The following is a 27,848-nucleotide window of genomic DNA, read 5'->3' as shown; positions in this document are numbered from 1 at the left end:
TTCTTTCTTGACTGTTCACTCCAAACCCCAAATTTCCACATCAGGCACTAACTCTAGTTTTACAGGGTCAGGCTTTATTGATACAATGAAGGCTGAATGGGGTTTCAGGGATCCTTCATCCTCTTCAGCCAGGAGAGAGCAGACTCCATAAGGGGCTCCCAGGGTTCAAGGCTGGAGAACACACCTGACCTCCTGCCAGCCAGCCCTTCAGGGTGTCTCGAGGGCTCCCCGAGATCTGGGGCCGGGTAGGGGCAGCAGGGTTCAGAGGAGGTGCTCCAAGTAGCCTCCTAGGCTCTGGAACTAGGGTGGTGACTTTTGGAGAATGGGTTCTGGAGAGGCAGGCCACTTGGGGGCAGAGGAAGGCCTGCGCTTCAGGGAGACAGTGGCCTGTTTGGGTGCCTGAGGTAGAGGCCCTGAAAAGCATGTAGAGTTTGGAAATCGAGGGCCTGTAGATCTGAGGCTCTCGGTCTGGGACTGTGTGCCAGGGGCTGGATCTGCCCGTACCCGAGGCCGAGCCACTGGTGCTTGAGCTGCTGGAGCCTGGGATGCCCAAGTTTGATATCCATGGGCCTGAGTGGCCTCGCCCTGAGGCCTTGCTTCCTCTGGCCTTCTTTCTGGCAACAGATGCAAGGCCCTGGCCTGGCCCCGAGGCAGGCGGAGGCCAAAACCAATGCCTATGCGGAGTGGTCCGGATTCCTGGCCCTGTGCACAGGGCAGTAGCTGGGGAAAGGCAAGCAGCCGGGGTCCAGTCCTGTACCTGGGGATGGGGCAAGAAGGGCTGCGGGGCTTGAGACACACCAGGCATATAGGATATTCTACAACTGGGGCCTGGCCAGTTTTGCCTAGCCACAGGCGCTGCAGAAGCAGTAGCCGCAGGTCGTGTGCAATGCGGCGGTGCCCCAGATGGACCACGAGGGCCTGGGCCAGGGCCCCCGGGTCCCTGAACTCTGCAGGGTCCCTCTCGCTTGCCACGCATTCCCCCACTGCCCCAGGGGGCCCGGTGTCCCCGTACTGATGCCAGGGCCATGTCTGCCTGTTCAAGTGGACCCCACCAGAAGGTAGGCTGGGGGTCCGGGAAGTGACAGAGGAGCTAGGGCAGTCTCCTGGGTGGGAAGCCGACTGGCTATGAGACTGGGGAAGAGAGGTGTTCCGCAGCTGAGAGGGGGAGGAGGAATGAGTGAGAGCAGGGGAGGGATATAGCCGGTGGGAGGCAGAGGAAGAGGGTGGGAAGGAGAGAGAGAGGTAATTCTGATGAAAGAAACTGGGGGAGCTTGGGAGAGAGGAAGAGTAAGGGTGTAGGATAAAGTCAGAATTGGAGTCAGAAGAGTAGAAATGGGAGCCAGGAGAGTGGGACTGTGGGGGAGGGGAGTAAGGGGGGTGGGAGGGAGAGGGTGGTGGCTGGGGAGACAGAGGCTGTAGGTTGCTGGGTGGTGAGTCCACAAGAGGCGAGGGGCGCAGAGGAGGGTGCCCAGGGGGTACTGTGTTCTGTAGCAGCACCTGGTCCTTGTTTTGAGGCAACATTGCCTTGAATTCAGAAGGGATTGGGGCCTCAAGACCAGAGACGAGTGACCTGGCAGAAATAGGACCAGTATCTCTGAGGCCAGACCTGGTTGAGAAATCAGGGCCTTCGGTGCACAAGTGTGGCTGCAGCCTAGTGTTGGTGCGGCTGTTGGTGGCAGGACAAGGAGACCCCCCAATCCCGCAGCACTAGGCTTTCTGAGGGTTTGGGCAGCAGCTTGGGTCTAAACTTGGCCTCTCACTTTGCAGTCAGCCATTGATGAGGGATGTATAGGGATGGAGAATCAGAGCTGCCTCTTGGGTGCTGAGGGACAGCGGCAACTATTTGGGTGGGCTAAGGGAGGAAGACGCAGCCCGTAGACCTGGAGAGAAAGAAACAGAATCTAAGATATTGGGAGAATTGGTCCACTTCTGGCTCTGAAGACTAGTTTACCAAGACCCTCAATCTGTGTCACCTTTGGGGTCAGAAGAGCTGGTAAAATGCTCCAGAGAAAGTCAGACCTGAGGGGGAGAAGGGTGGAGGTGGGGAGGTAGAACAGAGTTGGAGGAGGGGCTTGAGGATGGCCGCTGAGATGGGACCAGAAATTGGGGCTGTTCTGGGGCTGTGAGCTCTTACCAGTGAGGGTTCTTCTGGGCTGAGTTTCACAAGGCACTTCAGCAATGAGGAACCTGGGAGAGAGAGGAACAGTCACCAAAAGGTGGATACACCCCCTCTGTCCCCAGTATCTGTCACCCTAAACTCATGCTGACCTAGATTTCTGTCTGAGCCTTGCCCTTGGTGCTCCTTCAGCCAGGAGGAGGTCTTCTGTTACAGACTTTTGCTCTCTTAAACCTAAATCAGGGATTCTGCAAGTATCCTGATTTCCTGCCACTCTGGTTTCCCTGACTCCTCGTCACCCCTAATGCTGCCGACGTCCTCTGGCTCAGGCTGGCCCTCAGCACACCCAGCAGCAGCAGTGGGGCCAGCTGGTGAAAGTTTCCAGAAGACTGGACTTTGTCTAAGGGGTGGCGTTGCCGCCCCCCTGGGGAGCTAGGAACTCCATTCTTTGGGGTTAGCTCTCCCTGGCACCTGGTGCCTATGTCACAAAGGTCAGGTGCTGACATAATACACTGCTCCTTTAGGCTCTAGGACCTTCTTTCAGAGATTGTTCAAAGGATGGCCTTTAACAAAACTAAAGCAGACAGGGACCCCTGAGTGGCTCAGTGGTTGAGCGTCTGCCTTTGGCTCAGGGTGTGATCCTAGGTCCGGAAATCGAGCCCCACATCTGACTCCCTGTGAGGATCCTGCTTCTCCCTCTATCTATGTCTCTGCCTCTCTCTCTGTGTGTGTCTCTCATGAACAAATAAATAAAATCTTAAAAAAAATTAAAGTAGACAAAATTCTTTGGAATCCTCAGTCTCCCTGTCAGGCCCTAACCTTCCCCTTCCTCTCTGCGCATATACTTTACAGTTCCTACCACCTCATACCATAGAGCCTCTCTCGGCTGGGCTCTCCCTTCAAAGTCCTGTTTTCTTTTTTCTTTTTTTTTTAAGATTTTATTTATTTATTTATTCATGAGAGAGAGAGAGAGAGAGAGAGAGAGAGGCAGAGACACGGGCAGAGGAAGAAGCAGGCTCCACGCAGGGAGCCCGACGTGGGATTCGATCCCAGGTCTCCAGGATCACGCCCTGGGCTGAAGTCAATGCTAAACCGCTGAACCACCGGGGCTGCCCAAAGTCCTGTTTTCTTTTGCTTTCTGGGCAATGGCTTGTGCTCTATAGTGTTTCCCCCCTTGGGATATATGTTTTAATAAGTAATTTCTTAATGGCCTTAGTGAGATATAATTTACATACCATACAATCCATCCATTTAAAGTGTGCAATTCACTGTTTTTCTAGTTTACTCACAGATTGTGCAACTATCACTTAAATCTAAGCATGCTCTTCTATTTGATGTAGTCTATACCTGAATAGATAAATGATAGTTATAGATATATCCTATTGGTGTCTTTCCAAAAAAATGTTTCATTTACAGTTGTGTATATTTATGTACAGTGATAGATAGATAGGCAGATAGAGATTTATTATAAGAAATTGGGGATCCCTGGGTGGCGCAGCAGTTTAGCGCCTGCCTTTGGCCCAGGGCACGATCCTGGAGACCCGGGATCGAATCCCACATCGGGCTCCCGGTGCATGGAGCCTGCTCTCCCTCTGCCTATGTCTCTGCCTCTCTCTCTCTCTCTCTCTCTCTCTCTGTGTGTGTGTGTGACTATCATAAATAAATAAATAAATAAATAAATAAATAAATAAATAAATAAAAAGAAATTGGCTCCTATATCTATGAAGGCTGAGAAGTCCAAAGGTCTGTAGTCAGCAAGCTAGATACCAGGAGAGCTGATGGTATAGTTACAGCCCCAGTCCAAAGGCCTGAGAACCAGGAGAGCTGATGGTGTCAGTTCCAGGATCTGAGTCCAAAGGCAAAAGAAAGCTGATGCCTCAGCTTGAAGATAATCAGGCAGAGAGAGTGAATTCTCTCTTATTCAGCCTTTTTTGTTGTTGTTGTTGTTCTACTCAGGCCTTCAATGATTGGATGAGGCTCACCCACATTAGGGAGATGAGTTGCTTCACTCAGTTTACCAATTCAAACATTAATCTCATCCAGAAACACCCTCACAGACACACCCAAAATAATGTTTAACTAAATACATGGGCATCTCATGGCCCAGTCAAGTTAATACATAAAATTAACCATCACGGGACGCTTGGGTGGCTCAGTGGTTGAGTGTCTGCCTTTGGCTCAGGGCATGGTCCTGGAGTTCTGGGATCGAGTCCCACATCGGGCTCCCTGCGAGGAGCCTGCTTCTCCCTCTGCCTGTCTCTGTTTTCTCTCTGTGTCTCTCATGAATAAATTTTTAAAAAATTAACCATCACATCATGTAACTGAAAGACGAGCCCCTACCAAGGGGCTACAATGCCTATATTGAAGGAGGCTTTGCCCATATCAATATTTCTGTCTTTTTTTTCTTTCAGGTGCCCTGGAGGTTTTTTCAGTCCAGGGTAAGTCATAATAAATTTAGGAATGAGTAAGAGTCGTGGCTTGTATCAAGTGAGAGGAGGACCCTTATGAAAAGGTGAGTGGTGGGAAAGGAAAATCAGCAAAATCTCAGGCGCATCAGTTTTAGGGAGGAGGAAACAGGTAAGTTGAGATCCAGCCTTAGGGACTAAGGAGCTTCCTGGAACATGCTCTTTTAGTGCTAAAACCAAGACAGTTCTGGATAAACTGGGATAATTGGTCACCCTAGAACTTGGGTCCTCTTGGAAAATATTCATGGTCCCCTAGGGGTCTGAGGACCCCAATTTGAAGATTGCTGTTCAAACAAAAAATTTCTATAAGAACTTCCATTTAAGGGATCCCTGGGTGGTGCAGCAGTTTGGCGCCTGCCTTTGGCCCAGGGCGCGATCCTAGAGACCCGGGATCGAATCCCATGTCGGGCTCCCGGTGCATGGAGCCTGCTTCTCCCTCTGCCTGTGTCTCAGCTTCTCTCTCTCTCTCTCTCTCTGTGACTATCATAAAAAAAACAACAACAACAAAAAAAAAGGACTTCCATTTAAACTAATCAAGCTCTCCCTTAGTTTGTGTTAATTACTCTATGCTTAGTAAAACTGTATTGACCAAGTGGATAGAGGTTCTTCTCTAAGTACTCAGTGTCCAAGCTGGAAATGTGATATTGTAATGACCTTGTTTTATTTTTTTATTATTATTATTATTATTTTTTATTATTATTTTTTTAATGACCTTGTTTTAGTCTGTTAGCTGTTTCCTGTTATAGATATCATCTACCACGCACTCTTTTCACCCTTCACTTTTCCAATCCTAGGCCAGAGCACTGTGTTTGATTTCTTTCAAATGCTATATAGCATGCTCTTTCTAGAAATATGCAAATGTGCCTTAAAAGGATAGATGAATGAATGGGTAAATTGAAAATTATCTGAGAAAATTTGACCTTGGCACTTTTTTCTTTTCTGTTTGAGTTGGATATATGATGCAGTAGGAAAGAACTGTTTGCAGAACTACCTTGAGTATTCATGGAGAAGTCATAGTTATAAGAGAAGTGTCAGATAACCACAGATCGGTAAGTATTTGAAAAGGGGAAAAGACAAATTCCAGGATCTCATATCAGTTTCTAGTTGCTTGCTAGGAAATTATTATTTTTTTTTATTTTTTTTAAAGATTTTATTTATTTATTCACGAGAGACACAGAGAGAGAGAGGAAGAGACACAGGCAGAGGGAGAAACAGGATCCCCGCAGGGAGCCCGATGCAGGACTAGATCCCAGGAACCTGGGATCACGACTTGAACTAAAGGCAGAAGCTCAGCCACTGAGCCACTCAGATCCCCCACAAGGAAAATTTTTAATGGAATTATTAAACAGAAATATATGTGAGCTCTTGAAAGGAAACTGACAATCACAATGGCCAGAGTTAGTTCAAGTAAAGGAACTTCTAGAGGACATACAACCATCTGGAAATGCCATATATGCTATGTCATTAGGGAAAACAATTATATCTGGCCTTTTACTTTCCAGGATGAGAAATGTGCTCTTGACCATGCCAACTAAAATACAACAGCCTCAAGTAAGTGCCAGAAGCTGATTTAAAAAAAAAAAAAAAAAAAAGTATCTCTCACAAATGAGAAACAATTCACGTATTCCCTCTATAGTCTAGGTATTTGGGAAAACAAAATGTGATCAGAATCCACATCATTGAATTACTATGAGAAATCATAGTTGCAGGGACTGACTTCCTGTTTTCAACATCACCAGTATTCTCAAATCATGTAGGCATACCTGCCTGGGAATCAGAAAGATGTTTGATCTTGGACTCAGAATAAGGGAAGTTGAGCAAATTAATGAATTAGTTGCCTAATGGCACCAAGCTAAGAGATTCAGTTTCATTCACATCAATAGAAATACTCAAATAATGTTAGGCAAAGTTCTATCTTTTCTGAACAGTGTTGGAGTGAGTATGAGCAGATTTGCCTCTCTGATGCTTCCTTTCTTACTCTTCCAAAGTTGATTAACACATTCATTCTCTCAAACTAGCTACTGAGGAGACTTGCTAGATGGGAATTGAAATCCACGGGTAGCCCCGGGTGGCTCAGCAGTTGAGCGCCGCCGCCTTCAGCCCAGGGTGTGATCCTGGAGACCCGGGATCAAGTCCCACGTCGGGCTCCCTGCATGGAGCCTGCTTCTCCCTCTGCCTGTGTCTCTGCCTCTCTCTCTCTCTCTCTCTCTGTCTCTCATGAATAAATGAATAAAATCTTTAAAAAAAAGTCCACACACTTGTGCTCTGACCCACTGTGAGGTGCTTTTGCAGTTCAGCAATGCAATGTACCTTATCCCCAAGGGCATGTAGGTACCTAAATATAGTCCTTAAGTACTCACCTCATGTATTTTCTCACATTACTTTTATTTCCTACTTTGTAAATGAATTTTATAACTTGGGAATTGCAATAATCTCTTTTTTTTTTTTTTTTTAAGTTTCTTCGGGAGGCCTGGGTGTCTCAATGGTTGAGCATCTGCCTTTGGCTCAGGGCAAGATCCCAGGATCCCAGAATCAAGTCCCACATTGGGCTCCTCCAGGGAGCCTGCTTCTCCCTCTGCCTATGTCTCTACCTCTCTCCGTGTGTCTATCATGAATAAATAAATACAATCCTTTTTAAAAAAAAAGTTTCTTCATTTCAGGTGCCTGGGTGGCTCAGTTGGTTGACTCTTGATTTTGGCTGGTGGCCTGATCACTGGGTGGTGGGATCTGCTCTGTGCTCAGCATGGAATCTGCTGGAGATTCTTTTTCTCCGTCTCCCTCTGTCTGCCCTTCCCCCTGTCTCTCTTGAGCATTCTCTTTCTCTCAAATAAATAAAATCTTTTTTAAAAATCTAAACAATACAGAATTATAAAGGTAAAATTTAAAAGTTAGCCTTAACAGTCTTCCTATTTTTACTCTCTCTGGGGATGTTCACTGTTTGGACTCTATTTTGGGTTATATCTAGTCTCTTGAGTGTGTTAACTACCATTCAATATCTCTGCTTAGGTGTCTCTATGTAATCTATCAGGTACTGAGAGGGGTATGTAAAGACCAACTCTAATTGATTTATCTGTTTCTGCATTTCTGTCAATTGTCACTTGATGTATTTTTGAGGCTGTGTATTAAGTGCAAACATATGTTTATGATGATTGTCTTCTTGTTCCATTGTTCCCCTTATCATTTTAGCAAAATACAATAAACTTTAAGATAAACCAACGAAGCCTTCTTCTCAGAAGCTGGAAAAATGAACACTAGGGGAAAGTGAAGGAATGAGAAGAAAATAAAAATGAGAAGGCTAAAAATTAGTGAACTACACACTTTAAAAAATACTATAGAGTCACATTCATCAGGATGACAATTGCAAAACAGAGACTAGAAAATAACAAGTGTTGGCAAGGATGTGGAGAAATTGGAACCCTCGTGCACTGCTGGTGAGAATGTAAACTGGTACAGCTACTATGGAAGACAGTACAGCCGCTCCTTGAAAAATTAAAAATAGAAAAAATAGAATAGAACTGACACAGCAGTTCCACTTCTGGGTATGTACCCAGAAGAACTGAAAGTGGGGGCTAAAATTCACAGCAGCTAAAAGGTAGGAACAACCCAAAATGTCCATTAACAGATGAATGGATAAACAAAATGTGTATATACATACAACAGAATTTTATTGTCTTAAAAAGGAAGGAAATTCTGACACATGCTGCAACATGGATGAACCTTATGGATACACTAAGTGAAATAAGCCAGTCACAAAAGGACAAATACTGTAAGATTCTACTCATATGAGGTACTTAGAATAGTCAAATTCATAGAGACAGAAGGTTCAATGGTGGTTGCCAGATGCGGGCAGGAGTGTGTGTGGGGGGGGAGAACGGGAAGTTATTGATTAATGAGTATAGGGGCGCCTGGGTGGCTCAGTTGGTTAAGCATCTGCCTTTGGGTCAGGTCATGATCTCAGGGTCCTGGGATTGAGCCCTGTGTCGGTCTCCCTGCGCCTCAGGGAGTCTGCTTCTCCTTCTGCTGCCCCTTCCTCCCCCCCAAGCTCTCTCTCCTTCTCTCTCACTCTCTCTGTCAAATAAATAAATCTAAAAAATCATTTCAATTTTACAAGATGACAAATGTTCTGTGAAGGGATGATAGTCATGTTTGTACAACAATGTAAATGTACTAATGCCATTGAACTGTATACTTAAAATGGTACATTTTATGTTCTGTCACAATTTTTTATAAATAAATTTTCTTTATAGAGTATTTAGAAAAAGAAAGCCTGGTCCTTGGAGGATAGATAAGCTAAGCATACTTCTGGTAGCACTTATTAAGAACAAAAAGAGAGTTGGGCACAAATGAAATAAAGAACAAGAAAAAAAGAGAAAGTATCTAGAGACATAATAGGGATTTGAAAATAAGAAAATAGGGCTCTTATAATAGTAGTGAAACTTCTAGGGCATTTCTATAATACTTGAAGTACTCAGAGAAGTATGAGTGACTGTTCTAGAAGGGGAAGGAGAAGGCTGCTCTTCTTGTCCCTTCTCACTGGCCCCACTGCCTGGCAGAAGGATCCTGAGCTTGCCAAGCACTTCTTTTTCAAAGGGACTTCAATTGCTATCCAAGAAGTCATTGTTCCAAATGTAAATAACAGCTTTTGAGAGGTGGGGCTCAAGTTCTGAGGCGAAGATAGTCCTACCCTACATCTACTTCCTCTCTATACCTCAGTGAGAGCCAATTCCACCCAAATAGGATTGTGCCTGGGCTTCGGCCACAGCCCGTGATAACAGGGGCTGATGGTGCTCTGTAGAAACAAAACTCAGGAAGAGGAAAACCTGTCAACAGTAGAGGCCAAGGAAGAAGCCATGAGGCCCAACTTTCATGAGGTACACTAGTTCCTGGGATTGTGCCTGTGCCCAAGAAGTAGATATCCCAGAACAACTTCAAAAGACAATACTTGTTGGAGAAGCTGGGCCTTCACCCATCTGCTGCCTGTGTGCTCCACGAAGCCCAGTCAGACCAGCAGAATGTGCCCTGCTATAGCCACAACCTGACTGCTGGAGATGAAGCATAAGGCGGCGACAAGGTTCCCCTTTACAGAGCTGCCCACACATGCTTCCCGGTAGTAGCATGCCACAGAATTAGCCAGGCAGCGCATGGACCTGAGCTGTGCCCTGGAGACGAGTTTCACCATGCAGAACCCACTGCCTTGAGATCAGCTTGGAGATAATGGAGTGCTAGAAATGGCCTCCGCACCTTCTGGCGTGGGAAGTGCTCTTCCTTGTACATCCAGTCTCACTTTCTTCTGGTTCACCACTTGGGGCTTTGTGAACATTTTTTTTTCATTATGTAAGTTTTCCTTTATACACCAACATCTCTGCTGTAGACACAACACTGATAGCCTAAGAGTCTCAGGTTCATATGACCATGACTTTGCATTCCTTCTGAGGACTGAGCTTCAGATGGAGGAGCTCCTTAAGGGTGTCTAGGTCACCTAACTCTGAAGACACTTGACACAAGATCTCTTTCCACATGGCTGCAAGTGTGGCTTTAATACTTTCTTCCTTCCTTCCCTATGTCCTTCAAGGCTCAGAAAAGTCAGAGTCAGATCTCCCTCCTTCCCTGATAGGTAAGTTCCTACAGAAGGGAAGAGATCATATATCCATTTACCATCTGGCAAGGGTTTCCATGGATTCCCCTATAAGTCTGACTTTGGCCCTGACCTGCTTAAATCTCAGATGGAAGCTTCTGGGAGAGGTCTGCTTTAGCAACAACTTAATGCTTTCTAAGAAAGAATATTGAACTGGAAGCCTAGGAATACCTACCATTCATTTCATGGGCTACTTTTCATCTTACAGATGGTTAGAATGCAAGAAATTCTGGACTACCCCATGAGTTCCTTAGTAGTGATAGTTTTCTGGAGGTGGCTATTTGAACCTGGTCTGAGGATCTTGGGAGGAGAGCCCCTGGAAGGTTGGCATTTATACCTTCAGAGTAGCTACATATATATATGGGAGGGCAAAAGACAGTTCTGTTATGTCTGGTAAACATGTTCTTGCTCTATCTTTCAAAATGCCATCCCTCTGTCCTGAGATCCTGATGGGCAGTTCTCTCAAGATTAGAATGATGTCTGACCCCAAAGGGGCTATACTTCCCATAGACACCTTTGTTCTTTAGGAGTGCCAGAAGAGTTTCTTATGACCTTGAGTTTCAATGGCAAAAAGGTTTATGTACTGGGCAGCCCCGGTGGTGCAGCAGTTTGGCGCCGCCTGCAGCCCAGGGCCTGATCCTGGAGACCGGGGATCGAGTCCCACGTCGGGCTCCCTGCATGGAGCCTGCTCCTCCCTCTGCCTCTGTCTCCGCCTCTCTCTGTGTGTCTATGAATGAATAAATAAAATCTTTTAAAAAGGGGAGGGGGATCCCAGGGTGGCGCAGCGGTTTAGCGCCTGCCTTTGGCCCAGGGCGCGATCCTGGAGACCTGGGATCGAATCCCACATCGGGCTCCCGGTGCATGGAGCCTGCTTCTCCCTCTGCCTATGTCTCTGCCTCTCTCTCTCTCTCTCTCTCTCTCTCTCTCTCTGTGACTATCATAAATAAATAAAAATTAAAAAAATTATATTAAAAAAAAGTTCATGTACTAGGAATGGTTCTTACACCCCTTAGAAGGTGTGGGTCTTTTGTGCAGAGCTTTTTCACATCACCTTCCCCCCTTTTTTTTCCCTCCCCCTTTTTTTAACAGAGGGGGGGATCATGCAAGCATGGGAGGCAGGGCAGAGAGGGAGGAAGAGAATCTTACGTAGGCTCAGTGAGAAGACTGACATGGGGCTTGATCTCAAGACCCTGATATCATGATCTGAGCCAAAATCAATAGTTGGACACTTAGCCAACTGAGCCACCCTGGCGCCCCACATCAGTCTTAATCTTGCCAGTCTGACCACAGAATTGTTGGCCTGTAAAGAGTCACTGAAACTTTGGGTTTTAGCAGAAATCCAAGGCCATGCCCATTTTGTTGGACAAGCATTGTTCCTGGGCAAACTTCCTGGCCATTCTCAGAGTTCTACACTGTTTTCCTCAAGTCTGAGAAATGCCTAGGCTCTTCAAAGAAAATTTCTGCTGGATAGGACTTTTGTTTTCCTCATTTCTTTGGAGACATATTTCTAAGGGCATTTTGTACATTAAAGTATTGGAATTCCTAAATGAAATGGCCAAATTCATAGAAAAATATAAAATACAAAGTATTGATAAGAAGAAACAAGGTAGGGGCGCCTGGGTGGCTCAGTGGTTGAGCAACTGCCTTCAGCTCAGATCATGATCCTGGGGTCCTGGGATCAAGTCCCACATCAGGCTCCCTGCGAGGAGCCTGCTTCTCCCTCTGCCTGTGTCTCTGCCTCTCTCTCTGTGTCTCCCATGAATAAATAAATAAAATCTTTAAAAAAAAAAAAAAAAGAAGAAACAAGGTACTTCAAACCATCAACAAGAAACCAAAGAAACCAAGGTGAAAGTTAACATTTTTTCCCCTCTTTACCAAAGGAAAACGAGGCCCAGTGATTTTACAAGTAAGTTTTACTGACTTCAAAGAAGAGTTTCTATCTTATGTAAAAAGTTGTTTCAGAAAGTAGAAGAGTGAGAGTTCCCCAGCTCATTTTATGAAGCTAGTGTAACCTTGATATCAAAACCAATGACAGAGAAGAAAATTAGAACCTCATTTCACTTATGAAATGGCTATAAAAATCCTAAACAATGTATTAACGATATGAACCAGAGAGTGTACTTAAAAAAAATTAAAGCAGATGGGACTTATCACAGGAACTCAAGCAACATTTAGCATCAGAAAACATAACAAAATAACTTAACATATTAATAGACTGAGGGAGAAAAATCATGATCGTATCTCAGTTGATGCAAAAAAAGCATTTGATAAAGTTCTACACCTACTTATGATTTTTTTAAAAAAAGCACTAAAAGCCCTTAGCAAACAAGGACTAGAGGGATACTTCCTTAAATTGGTAAAAGTTATATATCAAAGGCCCACAGCAAATATCATGCTTAATGGAGAAATTTTAGATAAGGCTAGGAGAGGAAAGGGTGCCTGCTATCACTACTTCCAGTTAACGTAGTATTGAAAGCACAAGTACTCTAAAGAAAAAAAAACAAAAAAAGCAAAAAAAAAAAAAAAAAAAAACAGGGCAGCCCGGGTGTCTCGGCAGTTTAGCGCCGCCTTGAGCCAGGGGCATGATCCTGGAGACCTGGGATCGAGTCCCATGTTGGGCTTCCTGCATGAAGCCTGCTTCCCTCTCTGCCTGTATCTTTGTCTCTCTCTGTCTCTCTTTCTCATGAATGAATAAATAAAATTTAAAAAAAAAAGACCAAGTATAAAGATTGGAAAGGAAGAAATAAAATTTTCATTTTTAAAATCTACTTAGAAAAACTAATGGAGGGCAGCCCTGGTGGCTCAGTGGTTTAGCGCCTGATCCTGGAGACCGGGGACCAAGTCCCACGTCAGCCTCACTGCATAGAGCCTGCTTCTCTCTCTGCCTGTGTCTCTGCCTCTCTCTCTCTCTCTCTCTCTCTCTCAGGAATAAATAAAATACTTAATACAAAAAAAGAAAAGAAAAAAGAAAAGAAAAGAAGAGAAGAGAAGAGGAGAAGAGAAGAGAAGAGAAGAGAAGAGAAAAGAAAAGAAAAGAAAAGAAAAGAAAAACCAATGGAAGCAACAGAGTTTCAAGACTAATAAGAAAGTTCAGTAAGGTTGCTGGATTCAAGACAAACTTTAAAAATTTGCTAGCATTTCTGTATAGCAGCCCTCAACTAGAAAATTGAATAGAACAAGAGCATTTTCAAGAGCAATACAAACTATGAACTACTTAGTTCGACAAAACAGTGAACTATTTCACTGGGGCAAGAATACCCAGACATTCCTGGAGTAAACTATACAATTAATAAAGGATATAAAAATATTTAGAATAAAATAAGAGACATTTCATGCTCTTTGAATGTTTGACTCAGAAGTATAAAGATGTATAAACTCCCCCAAATTAACCTATGTATTCAATAAAATCCCAATCAAAACTTCAGTTGAATATTTAAGAACCCAATGAACTTTCTCTAAGATCTATATGGAATAATAAGGGTCCAGCAATAACTCAGTCAACCTTGAAAAAGAAAAGTAAAGGGGAGTTTCATCTACCAAATAATAAGACATGTTGCAAAGTCATAACAATAAAAGCAGAGTGCTGGTAGCACAAACATAGACAAAAAAGATAATCAGGACAGAAAAGAGAGAGAGAACTCGGAAATTGACCTATCTATAAATACGGGAACTTGTTATATGATAAAGTGGGAGCTGCAACTATGCAGGCAAAGAATAAACTGTTCAACTGATAATGTTGGGAAAACCATCTCCCTTGATGGAGAAAAATGAAATGCACCCTCTACCAAGCACCACATGCAAAGGATGTTTGAACTTGTCAGTTATCAGATAAAGGCAAATTAAAACAGCCCTTTATAGCTATCCTGCCATACACCTGGGAATCTGGTTAATACCAACACCAGGTGGCGTTGAGCACGTAGGACTGGAGGGCCCCACGTGACACTCTTGGATATGCAGACTGCTGCCATTCTGGGTGGCATTCTGGCAATACTCAGTCAATTAACTGAGGGGGAACCTGGTCTTAATGACAGTAGAGGGATCTCCTCCCAAAGATACTGGCATTGCCTGAGTGGCACTTGCTGAGCTGCCAGGGACTCAGGGATCAGCAGAGCTGCTGCACAGAAGTCCTAGCTAGTGTTCTAGTGCCCAGGATCCTGCAGGGCTTGCTAGACCAGGCTGAGAGGTTGGTGGGCTATCCCAACAGGTGATGACCCCACAAAGAAGAGGCATTATTGCAGCTTCTTCATCTGCTGCTACAGTCAGTACTGCAAGGGTCCCAACCCAGTATCCACCTAGCCATGGGGGTCCTCCCCCACCTAAGGGCAAGGGCCCTTCCAGGCATGATGGGCCAGCCACTTGGCCTGAAGCCTCCATGGGTCGCCCAGTGGGGATCCCCCTGGGTGAGCAACTCTAATGGGCATGTCCCCTCCAGGAATGCAGGGCTCTCCTCCTGGGAAGGGAGGGCCCCTCCCCTGGGAATGCACTCACCAAGGCCCTTGACTCACCTTGGCCCTTATCAATTCCTTACCTGCTTCCCTGAAAGGCTATACATAGTCCCTTTACTTTCTTGTGGCCTATGAAACTAGTTTATAATAAACTATTTTAAGAATATTGTGAAACAGGGGCTCCTGAGTGGCTCAGTCGGTTAAGTGTCTGCCTTCAGCTCAGGTCATGATCCCAGGGTCCTGGGATGGTGTTGGGCTCCCTGCTCAGTGGGGAGCCTGCTTCTCCCCTTCCCTCTGCCTGCTGCTCTGCCTACTTGTGCTCTCTCTCTCCGTCAAATAAACAAATAAAATATTTTTTTTTAAAAAGAATATTGTGAAACAAACAAAAACCCCTGTAGGATTGAATGAAAGCAGTAACAGTGAAGCATATAATACCAACCACGAGCTGATAGTGTATTATATACTGATAATATAAAATATATTATCATTTTAATAGATTTAAAATTTATCTGTACAACAACACACAGGGTTGACTAACACTTATTGTATGTGTTATCTACTGCTACTTACCAAATTACCCCCAAACTTAAACAGCAGTAAACATTTATTACCTCCCATGACTTCTGTGGGTCAGAAAGTCTGTGTGTTAGAGCAGCTTCTGGAAGTAGGTTATAAACTCTGGGTGACTCTGGCTCAGGGACACTCACATTCAAACTGTTGACCAGGGCTGCAGTCACCCTAGGGCTGAATGGGCACTGGAGGGTCCCTTTCAGAGGTGGTGCTTTCACATGGTTGCAGGTTAGTGCTGGCGGTTGGTGAGAAGCTCCCTTCCTTACCACCTATGCCTCTCAGGACTACTGGAGTACCTTTATGACATAGCAGCTGGCTTGCCCTAGAGCCAGAGGACCAAGTGATCCCAGGAGGAAGCTACAGATTTTATTTATTTATTCATGAGAGAGAGAGAGAGAGAGAGAGAGAGGCAGAGACACAGGCAGAAGGAGAAGCAGGCTCCATGCAGGGAGCCCAACGTGGGACTCGGACTCGATCCCGGGTCTCCAGATCACACCCTGGGCCAAAGGCAGTGCTAAACAGCTGAGCCAACTGGGCTGTCGTACAGGGTCTTTTATAACCTACTTCCAGAAGCTAGATGCTGACACTGCTGCTGTGTTTTATTTGTTTTGTTTTAAGATTTTATTTGTTAGAGAGAGAGAGAGAGCACGCATGAGCAGCGGAGTAGCAGAGGGAGAGGGAAAAGTAGGCTCCCTGCTGAGCACAGATGTTTACCTGACTGAGCCACCCAGGCAGCCCTGCCACATTTTATTTGTTAGGAGCAAGTTGCTAAGTCTGACCCACTCTCACGGGGACGGATATTGGGCTCCATCTTTTGAAGAGAGAAGTATCAAAGAATTTGTGTACATATTTTAAAACCAAACTAGCAAAAGGTATACATTTAAACAAACTAGCAAAAGGTATACATTAAATACTTTGGAATGGTGATAGGGAAGAAGAATGGGAATGGGACCAAAGGGGATAGATGGAAGGAAGGACAGGAGGGAGACAGGCCAACAGGAAGCCCTGTGGTACCAAAGGCCACAGTGTGCCACAGACCCAGGATTGTGTTTAACTCTCTGCAGTGACAGTAAAACAAACAAAACAAAACATGGTGTGCATCTTTTTTGGTCTATTTTCTATAGAGTAAAACAAAAAAGAATGTGTATCTTTTTGGTCTAGTTTGTATATTTCATATAAACACATAAAACGTCATGTTTAACAGCTTTTGGGTTTTGGTGTTCTTAATCCTGGCTGGGATTTTATCAGACATATTGATCTACAACTAGGTTTTTCTCACTTAACCATGCACCTTGGAGAGTTTTTTTCATGTCACTCTACAGAGGTCTTCTTTCTGCTACTGCATATCATTCCATAGCATGGATATGCCAAAATTTTTTGTTTTAGATTTTATTTATTTATTCATGAGAGACACAGAGAGAGAGAGGCAGAGACACAGGCAGAGGGAGAAGCAGGCTCCATGCAGGAAGCCCCGACATGGGACTCCATCCCGGGTCTCCAGGATCACGCCCTAGGCCGAAGGTGGCGCTAAACCACTGAGCCACCCGGGCTGCCCAGATATGCCAAAATTGATTTAATCACTTCCTGACTGATGGACATTCAGGTTGATTTTCCTTGTCTTCCTTTTTCCTTTCCCTGGTTGGCTGGGGTTCTCTCTCACTCTACTACATACCTCCACCTTTACTTCTCTGTCCTCTCTATACTTTATCTATTTTGTCTCCCCTGGAGTTCAAGATGGGCGGACAAGGGACATGTGAGATGGATTGTGCAGCAAGAAAAGGTTGGAACTTGAGGACAGGCAGGGGATTCTGTGGTAGATTTGCTGTTCCTTCAGCCTTACTACTCCTGACCAGCTGTATGGAGCATATGGTGTACCTGGTCCTTGCCTTCAAAGACCTCAGGTCTAGCATGGGGACAGACATGTGAGTGACCCACCCAAGGCAGAATAACAAAGGCTGAAGGGGCAGCCTTCCAAGCCTAACTGGCTGCCTGGGCTCTCTGCCCACCCCCATCACTCACTAGCTGTGTGATGTTGGGCGAATTGTGTCACCATCCGGGACCCATTTTTCCATCTGTAAAATGAGGATATAAGAATCTCTTTTTTCTTATAAGGTTGTTCTGAGAAATAAATAAAAGAATATGTAGAAGGTGCCTAGCACAGTGCCTGGCACATAGTGATCTCAGAACACTGAACTGTGAGGAAACTAGCCAGAGTGAGGCCATGTATAAATCAGGGTACCGGGATCCCTGGGTGGCGCAGCGGTTTGGCGCCTGCCTTTGGCCCAGGGCGTGATCCTGGAGACCCGGGATCGAGTCCCACGTCGGGCTCCTGGTGCATGGAGCCTGCTTCTCCCTCTGCCTGTGTCTCTGCCTCTCTCTCTCTCTGTGACTATTATAAATAAATAAAGATTTAAAAAATTAAAAAAAAAAATCAGGGTACCGATCGAACAGGGAGACATGGGCTCTGGGCTCTGTGGGGTTTGAAGAAATCCTCACAAATGAAGGGCATAACCCAACCAAGGAAGGCAGCCTTTCCACCTGGAGGAAGGTATTCTGGGGGATGGAGAAGCACTAGGGTGGAAATAGGAGGCCTGCTTGGGGGATGGGAAGTAGTGCCTGTGGCTGGAAGGTCACGTTCATTGGCAAGGGGAGGAAGGGTCCTTTGAGGGGCATGTATGGGCAGCCTTCTGGTGGAGGAGGAGGTTCAGGGCCCTTCCTTGGACTTGAGCCTCAAAGCTAGAGTTGCATGTGCCTCACAGGACAACTGTCAGGGTCAGGCGAGGCTCTGGGAGGGAGCTCCCTTCCCACCACCCTGCTGCCTTCTTCAGCAGGGGCCTCCTCCCAGGGCCTGGCCACTCCCAGCATCCAGTACCCCCACCCCTGAGCCGGTTGGAAGGCAGGCAGGAGGCTTCTCGCGGGGGCTGTGCCGGGTGGGCGGTTTTCCCAGAGTGAGGAGTGAAGCGGGACTGACTTGGCGCCAGCTCGCTCAGATATAGACATTACTGGCCGGGTGACCAGCCTGCCCAGTTAGCTGGAGCCCAAGTTCTGGTCCTAGGGGCTGCCACAGGACCCCCGAAGGGGCGTGGCATGTCACAGCGGGAGGTCGGAGGGGCACCGGCCATGCCAGGTGTGGGGCGGAGCCCGGCTAAGGCCACGCTGCAGTTGGTAGCGGGCACTGGCAGGAAGAAGAGCCGCCTGAGCAGAACAAGGCAGGACCGGTGGGAAGAGACCAGCTGGAGCAACCAAAGGTGGAGCAGAGCTGCCCCGAGCCCCCGAGGGGTCAGGGCCAGGAGCCTGGCTCGAAGCCGGGTAAGGAAACAGTGGATTTGTGGAGGGAGCAGGGGGAGGCAGGCGCTGGAGGGGCTGAGGTGTCACCTCTGATGCCAAAGCCTCACTCGGCATTATGTCCCAGTCCAAGAGGAAGACACTGGCACCTCCCACTTCAAGGCGCCACGCTTGGGTGGCTGGGAGAATTCGACGGGACCAGAGTGGCTGGGAGCCCTTTCTTCTTTACCGCAGTTGGGTCTTCTCCCAGGACCTGGTGGAGCAGGGGGTCAGTCCTGCAGAGCAGGGGTGGCTCTGCATTTCCTGCGGTTCCGGGGAACCCCAATAAACAGGATTCAGACGTTTCAAGGTGCAGATGGAGCAAGGCCTAGAGTATTAGAGAGAGAAAAGGACTCTCGGCTTCTGAGCCCAGCCTTGCCACCCTGCTGCCATTTGACCCCAGGTGACACTTCTCTGTTCCCTCGGCCGTAAAGCGGGGCTGGACTGAGAGCAGACAAAGAGGCCCTGAGGTCTCTGCCATGCGGCGCACTACTGCTCCGAAAGGAGATGTCACACTAGAATGCTCTTAGACACAAGGGGCAGGGACGCCTGGGTGGCTTAGTACCTGAGCATCTGCCTTCGGCTCAGGGAGTGATCCCAGGTCCTGGGATCAGTCTTGCATCAGGCTACATGCAGGAAGCCCGCTTCTCCTTCTGCCTATGTCTCTGCCTCTCTCTCTGTATCCCTCATGAATAAATAAATAAAACCTTAAAAAAAGAAACAAGGGGCAGATGGGGGTCCAGTCAGACCCACTCACCTGAGGTCCTCTGTGCAGAGTGAGGCCAGTCCTGAGAATGCTGCACGGGAGCGGAGCCGGGTGAGGACACTGCGCCAGGCCTTCCTGGCCCTACAGGCTGCTCTGCCCGCTGTGCCGCCCAACACCAAGCTCTCCAAGTTGGACGTGCTGGTGCTTGCCACCAGCTACATAGCCTACCTCACCCGCACACTTGGCCATGAGTTGCCTGGCCCCGCCTGGCCACCCTTCCTGCGTGGACTCTGCTACCTGCACCCTCTCAAGGTAGGCCACGAGCCCAGGGCCTTGGGGAGTGGGGTTTGGGCTGGAATGGACGTAGGCTTCCCTGCCCTGAGCAGAGCTGACATGAGGACTGGCTGCTTCCTGCTCTCTCAGATGGAGAGGCTGGCTCTTGGGACGGGGCTGACCCTGGGTGCAGTGGGGGTGGTGACTCAAAATGACTTCATGAAAATGCGGTTCCTCCAAGGGAGGGAAATTCACAGAGGCCCCAAGACTCTGGGGTGCCTGGTGGCAGAGAAGGAAAAGGAGCAGTTTCTTAGGCTGGGGCCTGGGAAAGGAAACCACACTGGGAGAGTCCTAGATCCCAGGGCACATCACCCCATCATTGTACAGTGCCTCAGTGTTCTCTGGACTTCTGCCATAGGAGGGATCCCTGCCCTGGGAGAACAAGGTCTCAGAAGGCCTCACTTGAGAAGGAATCAAGCTGGGGTGGGGGAGGGGCCAGCAGTGGGGGCGCTGGATCATGCATGTGTGGGGTGCTTCCTGCATGCACCACTTCCTAGACCAGGACCTACCTTTCCTGAGCCTCAGCTTTTTCATATGTATAAGAAAAGATAACACGAGCCTTACTTCCGCTTCAGATGAAATGAGATCATGAACGAAGGGTATAATCAACATTATTCACCATCACAATAACAGCAATAACATTATTTGGGTGCTAACCATATGCCAGGAGCTGGGCTTAGCATTCCAGTCCTTCTTTTCCATCCTCTCGTCCACACAAGAACCAAATGAGGATTACTTGGCAGATGAGGAATTGAATCTCAGGGAGATTAAGTGGCTTAATGCAGTCCAGCCCCGAGCGTGTCTGACCTCAGAGCCCACGTTCACAGCCACCAAGCAGGCCAAGGGTACAGAATTGTAAGCTGCTGGTTGCTGAGTGGTTTAACCGTTAGAAAGGACGTGTCATCTCTGCCCTCTGAGGCTAGACAGCACTGGAATGGGGCCAGTCTTGTTTTTTACAGAGGATATTTTCATCATCTCTCTCCTCTGAACCTCACAGTTCTGAAATGTCTTGAAACTTAAGATTTTTTTTTCTTTCATGCAAATATAGCTAAAATGCAAGCGCTTGAGACTACATGGGGGCAACTCAGAAATGCTAACAGTGGCACAGTCATTTCCTTAGCTGTAAAGTGGTGACCCAACTAAGGCCCTTGCATGTAGGAGGTGATGGATAAACATTTTGAAGAATGAACAGATGAGAGCCAGGTTCGATCTAGAACTCTGGCAGTGTTGGTGGGATGGGACAGTTAGCTGGGAGCAGTGCCCCTTTGGTGCTGCCCACCCCCATAGAGGGCCTGCCAAGAGGAGGGCAGACCTCAGAGCAGTCAACTGGGGGTTTTCTGGGTTGTCCTCGCTCCTGCTGTAAGGATGGGCAAGGAGGTCCCCAGCTCAGATGGACAGGGCAGCACTGATAAGCGTGGCCAGAGGTTCTGGGGCCAGAGGCTGGGCAAAGAAGAGGTCGGGACTGTTCACTATTAGGAGGAACCTCTCCTTGCCCCAGCTCTGTTGCCCTCCTCACTGCCCAGCTCCCTGGCTGTTGCCAGCTTCTGCTCCATCCCACTATCGGGGGCAGGGGGAAGCTCCTTTCAGGGCCCTTGCTCTCATCAGACAGCTCTTCATGTGTTTCTCTGCCGGGCTCCAGTAGTCAGGAGAATGCAGGGAGTCATAAGTGGTGGTGAGCCCAAGACCACTGTCATCAGAGCAGTGCTGGTGGTGGAGGGTCTCAGGGATGGGGGGCTAGAGAAGGCCAAATTTGGGATGCCAAGGACTACGAGAGGCTGTAATAGTGAGCATGACTCACTTCCTATCATCGTCTCTTGCAGAAGTGGCCCATGCGGTCTCGTCTCTATGCTGGAGGCCTGGGGAGCTCCGGCCTTGACTCCACCACAGCCACCACCTCAAGCCACAGAACAAAGGAGGAAGAGGCCAGGCCCTAAGTCTCTGAAGAGGCAAACGGTCTCTTTCCCACGAGGCCACTCTCACCGGCTCTTGGTGACAAATGAGCATCACACTTGCCTTTTTCTCAAGTTAGGGACCTGGATTCTCTATTGGCCCTGCTTGTCTTTACTCTGACTCTCAACCCTGGGATGAGATGGACTCAGGTTCAGCTCCAAGGTTCCAGCACACAGACCAGGCGAAGCAATGGGCCCTTCAGCGATGGGAGAGTACCCCAGGAGCACCGGTGGGGCAAGGGTGGGGGGCAAAAACTTATCTTGGCACTGAGGGCTCTGCTGTGGCAGCTGCAAGGGAAGTGGGAGAAGAAGGGGTTTGGCTGGGTTGGAAGCTGAGTTAGGGCACCACCTCCTGCCTTTCTCCCCTTAGCTTCCCACAAAGCCTCCAGAAAATGCAAGAACAGAGACATGGCTGAGCTGGTGCAGAGGTAGTGGCTTAGGGCGGCCGCAGCTGCAGGTGCTGATGGGAAAGCCAAGGGCAGGGCAGGCTCTGGGTAGCTGTGATTGTGAACAGAACTGGGCCAGGGTCACGTAGCCAGATGGAAACTCAAGAAAGGAACCTGTTTGTTATTGTTCCACAAGACCTTACCTGATATCCAAAAAGCAGCGGCAAATTTAGGAATCTAGTCTACACTGTGATCTCTCCAGCTGACCCTCATCACTACATTTCCTCCCTCTCTGGGCTCTGTACCCTACCGCTCTCTTCGCGATATGACTTCTAATGTACGGGTTAAGCCAGAAAGCTTGCATTGCTCACTTTCCTGTTTCCAGAGGAATTTTTTGATGGTCCCAGCCGCCCAGTTTGATATGATCTTATCCTAGAGGCAGGTCTACCGGAAGTGAAGCAGACAGCACCCAAAGGCCTTCTATCTGAAGACTACTGATGGACCAGATTACATCTTTGAAGGACCTTAGAAGGAGAACACTTATCTTTTCCAGGGGATGATAATTACAGTCTTCTCTTTCCATTGTGTTAGAAACCTAACCTCCAGGAAAAACAAGATAGGCCTGAGTTCAGTGGGTTCTTTGTACGATTTTGGCCTAAGGCCTCACTGGCTGTGGAGTTATTTCTACAATCTGTCTACAAATGAGCTGCCCAGCCCCAGCTCCTCCCCCACAGGCACTGGCCTCCCAGGCACTCCTTAAGTCTTGCTGTGCGGTGTCAGAGATCTCTGAGAGCTTTAGTGCAATTTCTCTCTGGCTCTGAAGAAATAATTTGAGAACGAATCACAGAGTCTACACACCCTGAAAGTAACTTTCCGGATTAGATTCAAACCCAAAGGCACCTGAAGTCCAAAGAAGGAACCAGCTGTTGGTTAAAATTCAGTGTCTCAGAGGGGAAGGGGATGGACCAGGCTGACTAGAGTCCCAACGGGTAGCCTTAGAGCCACCATTGCCATCATGAGTCTAAATGAGGTTCTGGCATGATGAGCTACTGTTCCTCCCCTGGGCTGGACAGGGCAGCAGGGGAAAGGAGCTGAAGGGTGACTCAGCAAGTTGGAGTGGAGGCATTAAAAGACACAGAACGTCCCAGCCCAGCCACGGGCGCATGGGGCGGGCGGGGGAGAGCAGCTGAACTGTGGCTGGGAGCCATGGGAAGGTCTCCGCCAAGGCTGAACTCATAAATCTACCAACGTTCCACTGAGGGGCCTGCAGACCTTGTGCAGAACTGCTCCTGAGTGGCTGGATGAGGCCAAGCAGGGGCAGAGACCAGGTGTGGGTGGGCATGAGCACACTGTTCTTCACAAGACCATAAAAGTCCAGCTTGAATGTTCTATTTTTAAAGCCAAACAGCAATAACTTCCTGGTTGAGTTTGAAAGTGGTGGGCAGAGGAACAGATGAATTTCCTCCCAAGCTGGTGGCACACAATCTTTTTCTGGGAATGAAACTGGGGAAGTTGGTTTGGGGCATGAATTGGGGGGAGGCCCCCTCATGATGACTAAGGGGACTAGCTTGGAGCCTGCCCCACCCTACTGCTCGGGCTCCAACCTTTGCACGGTAGTAGCAGGCCCCCCTGGGGTGATTGCATTACCCTGGTAGAGGAGACAAGGTCAGCAAAGGAAGTTGAAGCTGGTGGAAGGCTGAGGAAGGGCAAATGCCATCGATACAAGTTGCTTAGGCTGCCCCAAGCTCTGTCTGGGCAAAGCTGTTTTCCTTCATCCCCAGGCCGGTCTGGGGTTCAGAGGTCATATCCTCCATCCAGAGAGCACCCGACACAGGCCAGATTGCCAAAGTGCTGTGAGGAGGCAGGCAGAGTCAAGGGAAGGACCAGGGGATGAGTGGGAATGAACAGAGGAAATGTCAGGTCAGAGACGTGGATCTACAACCAGAACCAGGAATTCTTTGCCCCTGCAGCAGCAGAAGAAAAACACCTGCTCTCTGGGAGACTTTTTATTCTCACCAGGTCTGGAGGCATGGGGTCAGCAAGAGTTGTAAGAGGCAGTTAAGACTTAGGTCCAAAGTCAGCTTTGGTTCAAGGAGCTCCAAAAGGAGAGAGAAGCACAGGTGACAAAGTGTCACTAAGGTGACCTAGCTCAGGAGTCAGGAGTATGGCTGGTCCACTTGATTAGCTGGTACTGCCTCCCCAGGTGCCCATGACAGCGGGAGAGGCAGTGGTAGCCAGGACAGCTTCCCCAGAGCTAGATGCGCATGTGCTTCCTGAGGAGTGGCCTAGCTGCGGGGCAGAGGCTTGGGCCCTGGGAGGAGCAGACCTGGCCCAGGAATGCCTAAGTAGAAGGTAGAGACTGGATTTTACCAGTTGAGAACTAGAGTAATTAAAACACAAGATCTAATCTTTCTGAGAAATTCCTTTTCTCTTCCTCTTGAAGGGGCCTGGCTAGGATGAATCAGATGGCACTGTCCTCCTCTTTGGTGGCACAAGCCCTAAACTCAGGGCCCCTGCAAGCTGGGTGTTGTAGATTAGGAGTTGGCTCACTGGCCACAATGTACCCTATCCAGCCACCTCCTCCCTTGCCCTGTATGTTTTTGCAAATCAGTTTTGTGGGAAGACAGTCACATTCATTACCTAGAGCTGCTTTCCTTATACCACAGCAGAGTTGAATAGCTGAGACAGATTAACCCTAAAATATTCACAATATGGCCCTTTAAGAACAAGTATACTGACCCTCACTCTAGATCATAGGTATTCAAAGTGTGGTCTGGGAACTCAGGGGATTCCCTGAAGCCCTTTCTAAGTGGCCCAAACCATTTTCATAATATAAGATGCTATTTGCCTTTTCTCACACTTCTGTCGCACATCATGCAATTTTCCAGAAGCCGTACAACATGTGATATTGCAACAGATGGAATGTAGAAGCAGATAGGAGAATCCAGCTGTCTCTTACAACAGACATTAAAGATATTTGCAAAAATGTAAAACAATGCCACTGTCCTCACTAAATATTTTCTGATATGGAAAATAATTATTTTTCATAAAAATGTTATATATATTCACATAGAGTGGATTAATTAATGCAATTATTTGAAGATTTTATTTATTTTAGAGTGAGAGAGAGAGCACGCTAGTGCATGCAGGTTGGGGAAGGGCAGAGGGGGAAGGAGAGAAGCAGATCCCCCCACTGAGCACAGGGCTTGACTCCATGTCCTCCATGCTGATCTGATCTGGATCTGTATGACCCTGAGATCATGACCCAAGTTGAAACTAGAACCAGTCACACAACTGATTGAGCCACTCTGGTGCCCCTAATTAATGTAATTTTTAAATAACAACAAGATATCAGCTGTTGAGGAGCAAAACAAGACAAGGGACCATCTCAGTGGTCTACGGCAGGAGCTGCAGAATTATGTGTAACCTACAGAAGATAGCTGAAGAAGCTGATTGTGCACTGAATAAACTGAGAGGTAATGAAGGGCAAAGATGATTGCGATGTTTTTTTTACAACTTACGATGTAAGTTGAAAAAACTTACAAAAAGTTATGATCCAGAAATCAGAATAAGAACAATCCGCCATGTTAAGGATGCTGAAAGGAGATAAACAGGCTCAGTAAATCAGGCCTAAATAACATCAGTTACATCAGGCTTCAGTGGGCTGGAACCTCTGGGTTGGGGCCAAGTTGGATGAAAATAGATCCTATGTCCCACATCCCAGAAACCACAGCTAACTGCACGCTGGGTGGAAGAGCCCCTGGAGCTCCTGGTGCAAATATAAGTACATTCTCTGTAAAAGTGCAAATTTTAAATAGGGCACTGGGAGGGAGCCACCCATAATCGATGCACCCATGCCCAGTGAATAGAAAACTATCAAGGTCTGATATGCTCTGAGAAGAAGTGCAGTAGCATAAACCAGAAGTTGAAGCAAAGCTCAGCTGTAACTGCTGAAGTGTGGGCATGTGCCAAGCCTGCTAGGAAGGGCTACATCTCATTGCAAGAAGGGATTGGCCCTGATGCTGAGAGGACTGCCAGATGTGGGATGTGCCAATCAGCAGAAGTCCTCCTTTACAGGCCAGGCTGGTGAATAACAGTTCACTAACAGTTATAGTACTCCACCAACTGGCCAAGGAAGTGAGGCTCCCTTTGGACCAGTCTCACCTATATTGGCAACAACATGCCCCCACCATTATTTTCCTGGGCATAAAGGCAGACCAGGATAGATTTTTTTTCTTTTGGAAGTTTCATCATAAAAATATGCCATTGACCCAGATAGGCAGGCTTTTCATACCTTACTATAAAATGAATATCTACTTGTGTCTTTGAAAGGTGGAACTCTAGGGGCACCTAGGCCACTGAGTTGCATAAGCTGCCAACTCAGAGCTTCAAACCCAAAGGCACCTGAAGTCCAGACAAAGAAGGAACTAGCTGGGATCCCTGGGTGGCACAGCGGTTTAGCGCCTGCCTTTGGCCCAGGGCGCGATCCTGGAGACCCGGGATCGAATCCCACATCAGGCTCCCTGCATGGAGCCTGCTTCTCCCTCTGCCTGTGTCTCTGCCTCTCTCTCTCTCTCTGTGACTATCATGAATAAATAAATAAAATCTTAAAAAAAAAAAAAAAGAAGGAACCAGCTGTTTGTTAAAATTCAGTTGCCTCTGCTGGGGGTTTACCCTAAAGATACAGATGCAGTGAAACGGCAGGACACCTGCACCCCAATGTTTATAGCAGCAATGTCCACAATAGCCAAACTGTGGAAGGAGCCTAGGTGTCCATCGAGAGATGAATGGATAAAGAAGATGTGATCTATGTATACAATGGAATATTATTACTCAGCCATTAGAAACGATGAATACCCATCATTTGCTTCAACGTGGATGGAACTGGAGGGTGTTATGCTGAGTGAAGTTAGTCAATCGGAGAAGGACAAACATTATATGGTCTCATTCATTTGGGGAATATAAAAAATAGTGAAAGGGAATAAAGGGGAAAGGAGAGAAAATGAGTGGGAAATATCAGTGAGGATGGCAGAACATGAGAGACACCTAACTCTGGGAAACGAGCAAGTGGTGTAGAAAGGGAGGTGGGTGGGGGGATGGGGTGACTGGGTGATGGGCACTAAGGGGGGAACTTTATGGGATGAACACTGGGTGTTATGCTATATGTTGGCAAATTGAACTCCGATAAAAAATATACAAAAACAAAAACAAAATAAAATAAAATGAGAAAAAAATAATAAAATAAAATAAAATTCAGTACCTCAGAGAGGGAGAGGATGGGCCAGGCTGACTAGAATCCCAACAGGTAGGCTTAGAGCCACCATTTCCATTGTGAGGCTAAATGTGGTTCTGGCATGACAAGCCACTGTTCCTCCACCATGCACTCTATTTGTGCTCTTGGTTTCAGATCAGATCAAGATCTCAGGATCATGTGATGATGATCCTCGAGCTCCTTAGGCTTTGCACTCAGCATGGAGTCAGCTCTCTCCCCCTCCTTTTGTCCCTCTCCTTACTCACCTAAGCTCCTATGCCTCTTGCCTGGGCTCTCTCTAAATAAGTAAATAAAATCTTTAAATTTTTTTTTTTTTAAAGAAGAGTGGAACTCTACATGGGGAAAGATGGTGTTACTAAAAAATTATGAAATCCAAAAAAAAAAAATTATGAAATCCTTGGCTGCATTTGAAATTCCAGGCTGAGTACAGGACCAAGGAGGGTAGAAAATCTGTAGAAAACAGATTTTCATGGGGCTCTTGTTATGTGTGAGCTATGGGGGAGTGGAGAGAGAACAACTGAATAGCTCTTTTTAAAAGGCAATGTCACTTTGTAGAAGAGATCTTGATATTGCAAATTGCTCCAAGAAACCAGCTGTTTAGAAACACCACCAGTGAAGCGGTGGGTGTGTTATTAATGCCATGCTTA

General features: G+C 47.2%; 2 protein-coding genes, 1 long non-coding RNA gene and 1 pseudogene across 7 annotated transcripts; 3 read left to right on the top strand and 1 right to left on the bottom strand.

The window, feature by feature from the left end:
• Positions 1-52: 52 nt before the first annotated feature.
• On the bottom strand, positions 53-15,485 carry PRR30 (proline rich 30). Of its 4 annotated transcripts, none has more exons than XR_013349520.1 (4): positions 2,269-2,593; positions 2,135-2,187; positions 1,761-1,880; positions 617-757 (listed from the first exon to the last, which is right to left on the bottom strand). XR_013349520.1 is itself a non-coding variant. In XM_077843773.1 (3 exons), exon 3 carries the CDS (start codon positions 1,519-1,521, stop codon positions 301-303), a length of 1,221 nt encoding a protein of 406 aa, XP_077699899.1. In that variant the 5' UTR covers positions 1,522-1,880; positions 2,135-2,187; positions 15,273-15,485; the 3' UTR covers positions 53-300. The 4 variants fall into 4 exon arrangements, 2 of the variants coding, with proteins under 2 accessions (XP_077699899.1, XP_077699898.1); XR_013349521.1 differs by having other exon boundaries at positions 696-720; XM_077843773.1 differs by lacking the exon at positions 2,269-2,593 and adding an exon at positions 15,273-15,485 and having other exon boundaries at positions 53-1,880.
• LOC144281068 (uncharacterized) lies at positions 2,530-7,226 on the top strand. 2 transcript variants are annotated; one of them, XR_013349524.1, is made up of 4 exons: positions 2,530-2,793; positions 4,528-4,554; positions 6,084-6,132; positions 7,038-7,226. It is a non-coding gene; the product is annotated as an uncharacterized LOC144281068 (long non-coding RNA). The 2 variants fall into 2 exon arrangements; XR_013349523.1 differs by having other exon boundaries at positions 4,528-4,628.
• On the top strand, positions 12,320-17,157 carry LOC144324556 (small nuclear ribonucleoprotein-associated protein B' pseudogene; annotated as a pseudogene).
• A 1,000-nt stretch (positions 17,158-18,157) lies between these two features.
• TCF23 (transcription factor 23) lies at positions 18,158-22,560 on the top strand. The gene is made up of 3 exons (XM_077843764.1): positions 18,158-18,540; positions 19,331-19,573; positions 21,415-22,560. The coding sequence occupies exons 1-3, from the start codon at positions 18,319-18,321 to the stop codon at positions 21,526-21,528; spliced, it is 579 nt and encodes a 192-aa protein (XP_077699890.1). The 5' UTR covers positions 18,158-18,318; the 3' UTR covers positions 21,529-22,560.
• Positions 22,561-27,848: the final 5,288 nt, after the last annotated feature.

Source organism: Canis aureus, chromosome 12 (assembly GCF_053574225.1).
Source record: "Canis aureus isolate CA01 chromosome 12, VMU_Caureus_v.1.0, whole genome shotgun sequence".
Classification (NCBI taxonomy): Eukaryota; Metazoa; Chordata; class Mammalia; order Carnivora; family Canidae; genus Canis; species Canis aureus.
Note: the sequence above shows the minus strand (reverse complement) of the source record. Positions and strands in the feature narration are given on the sequence as shown.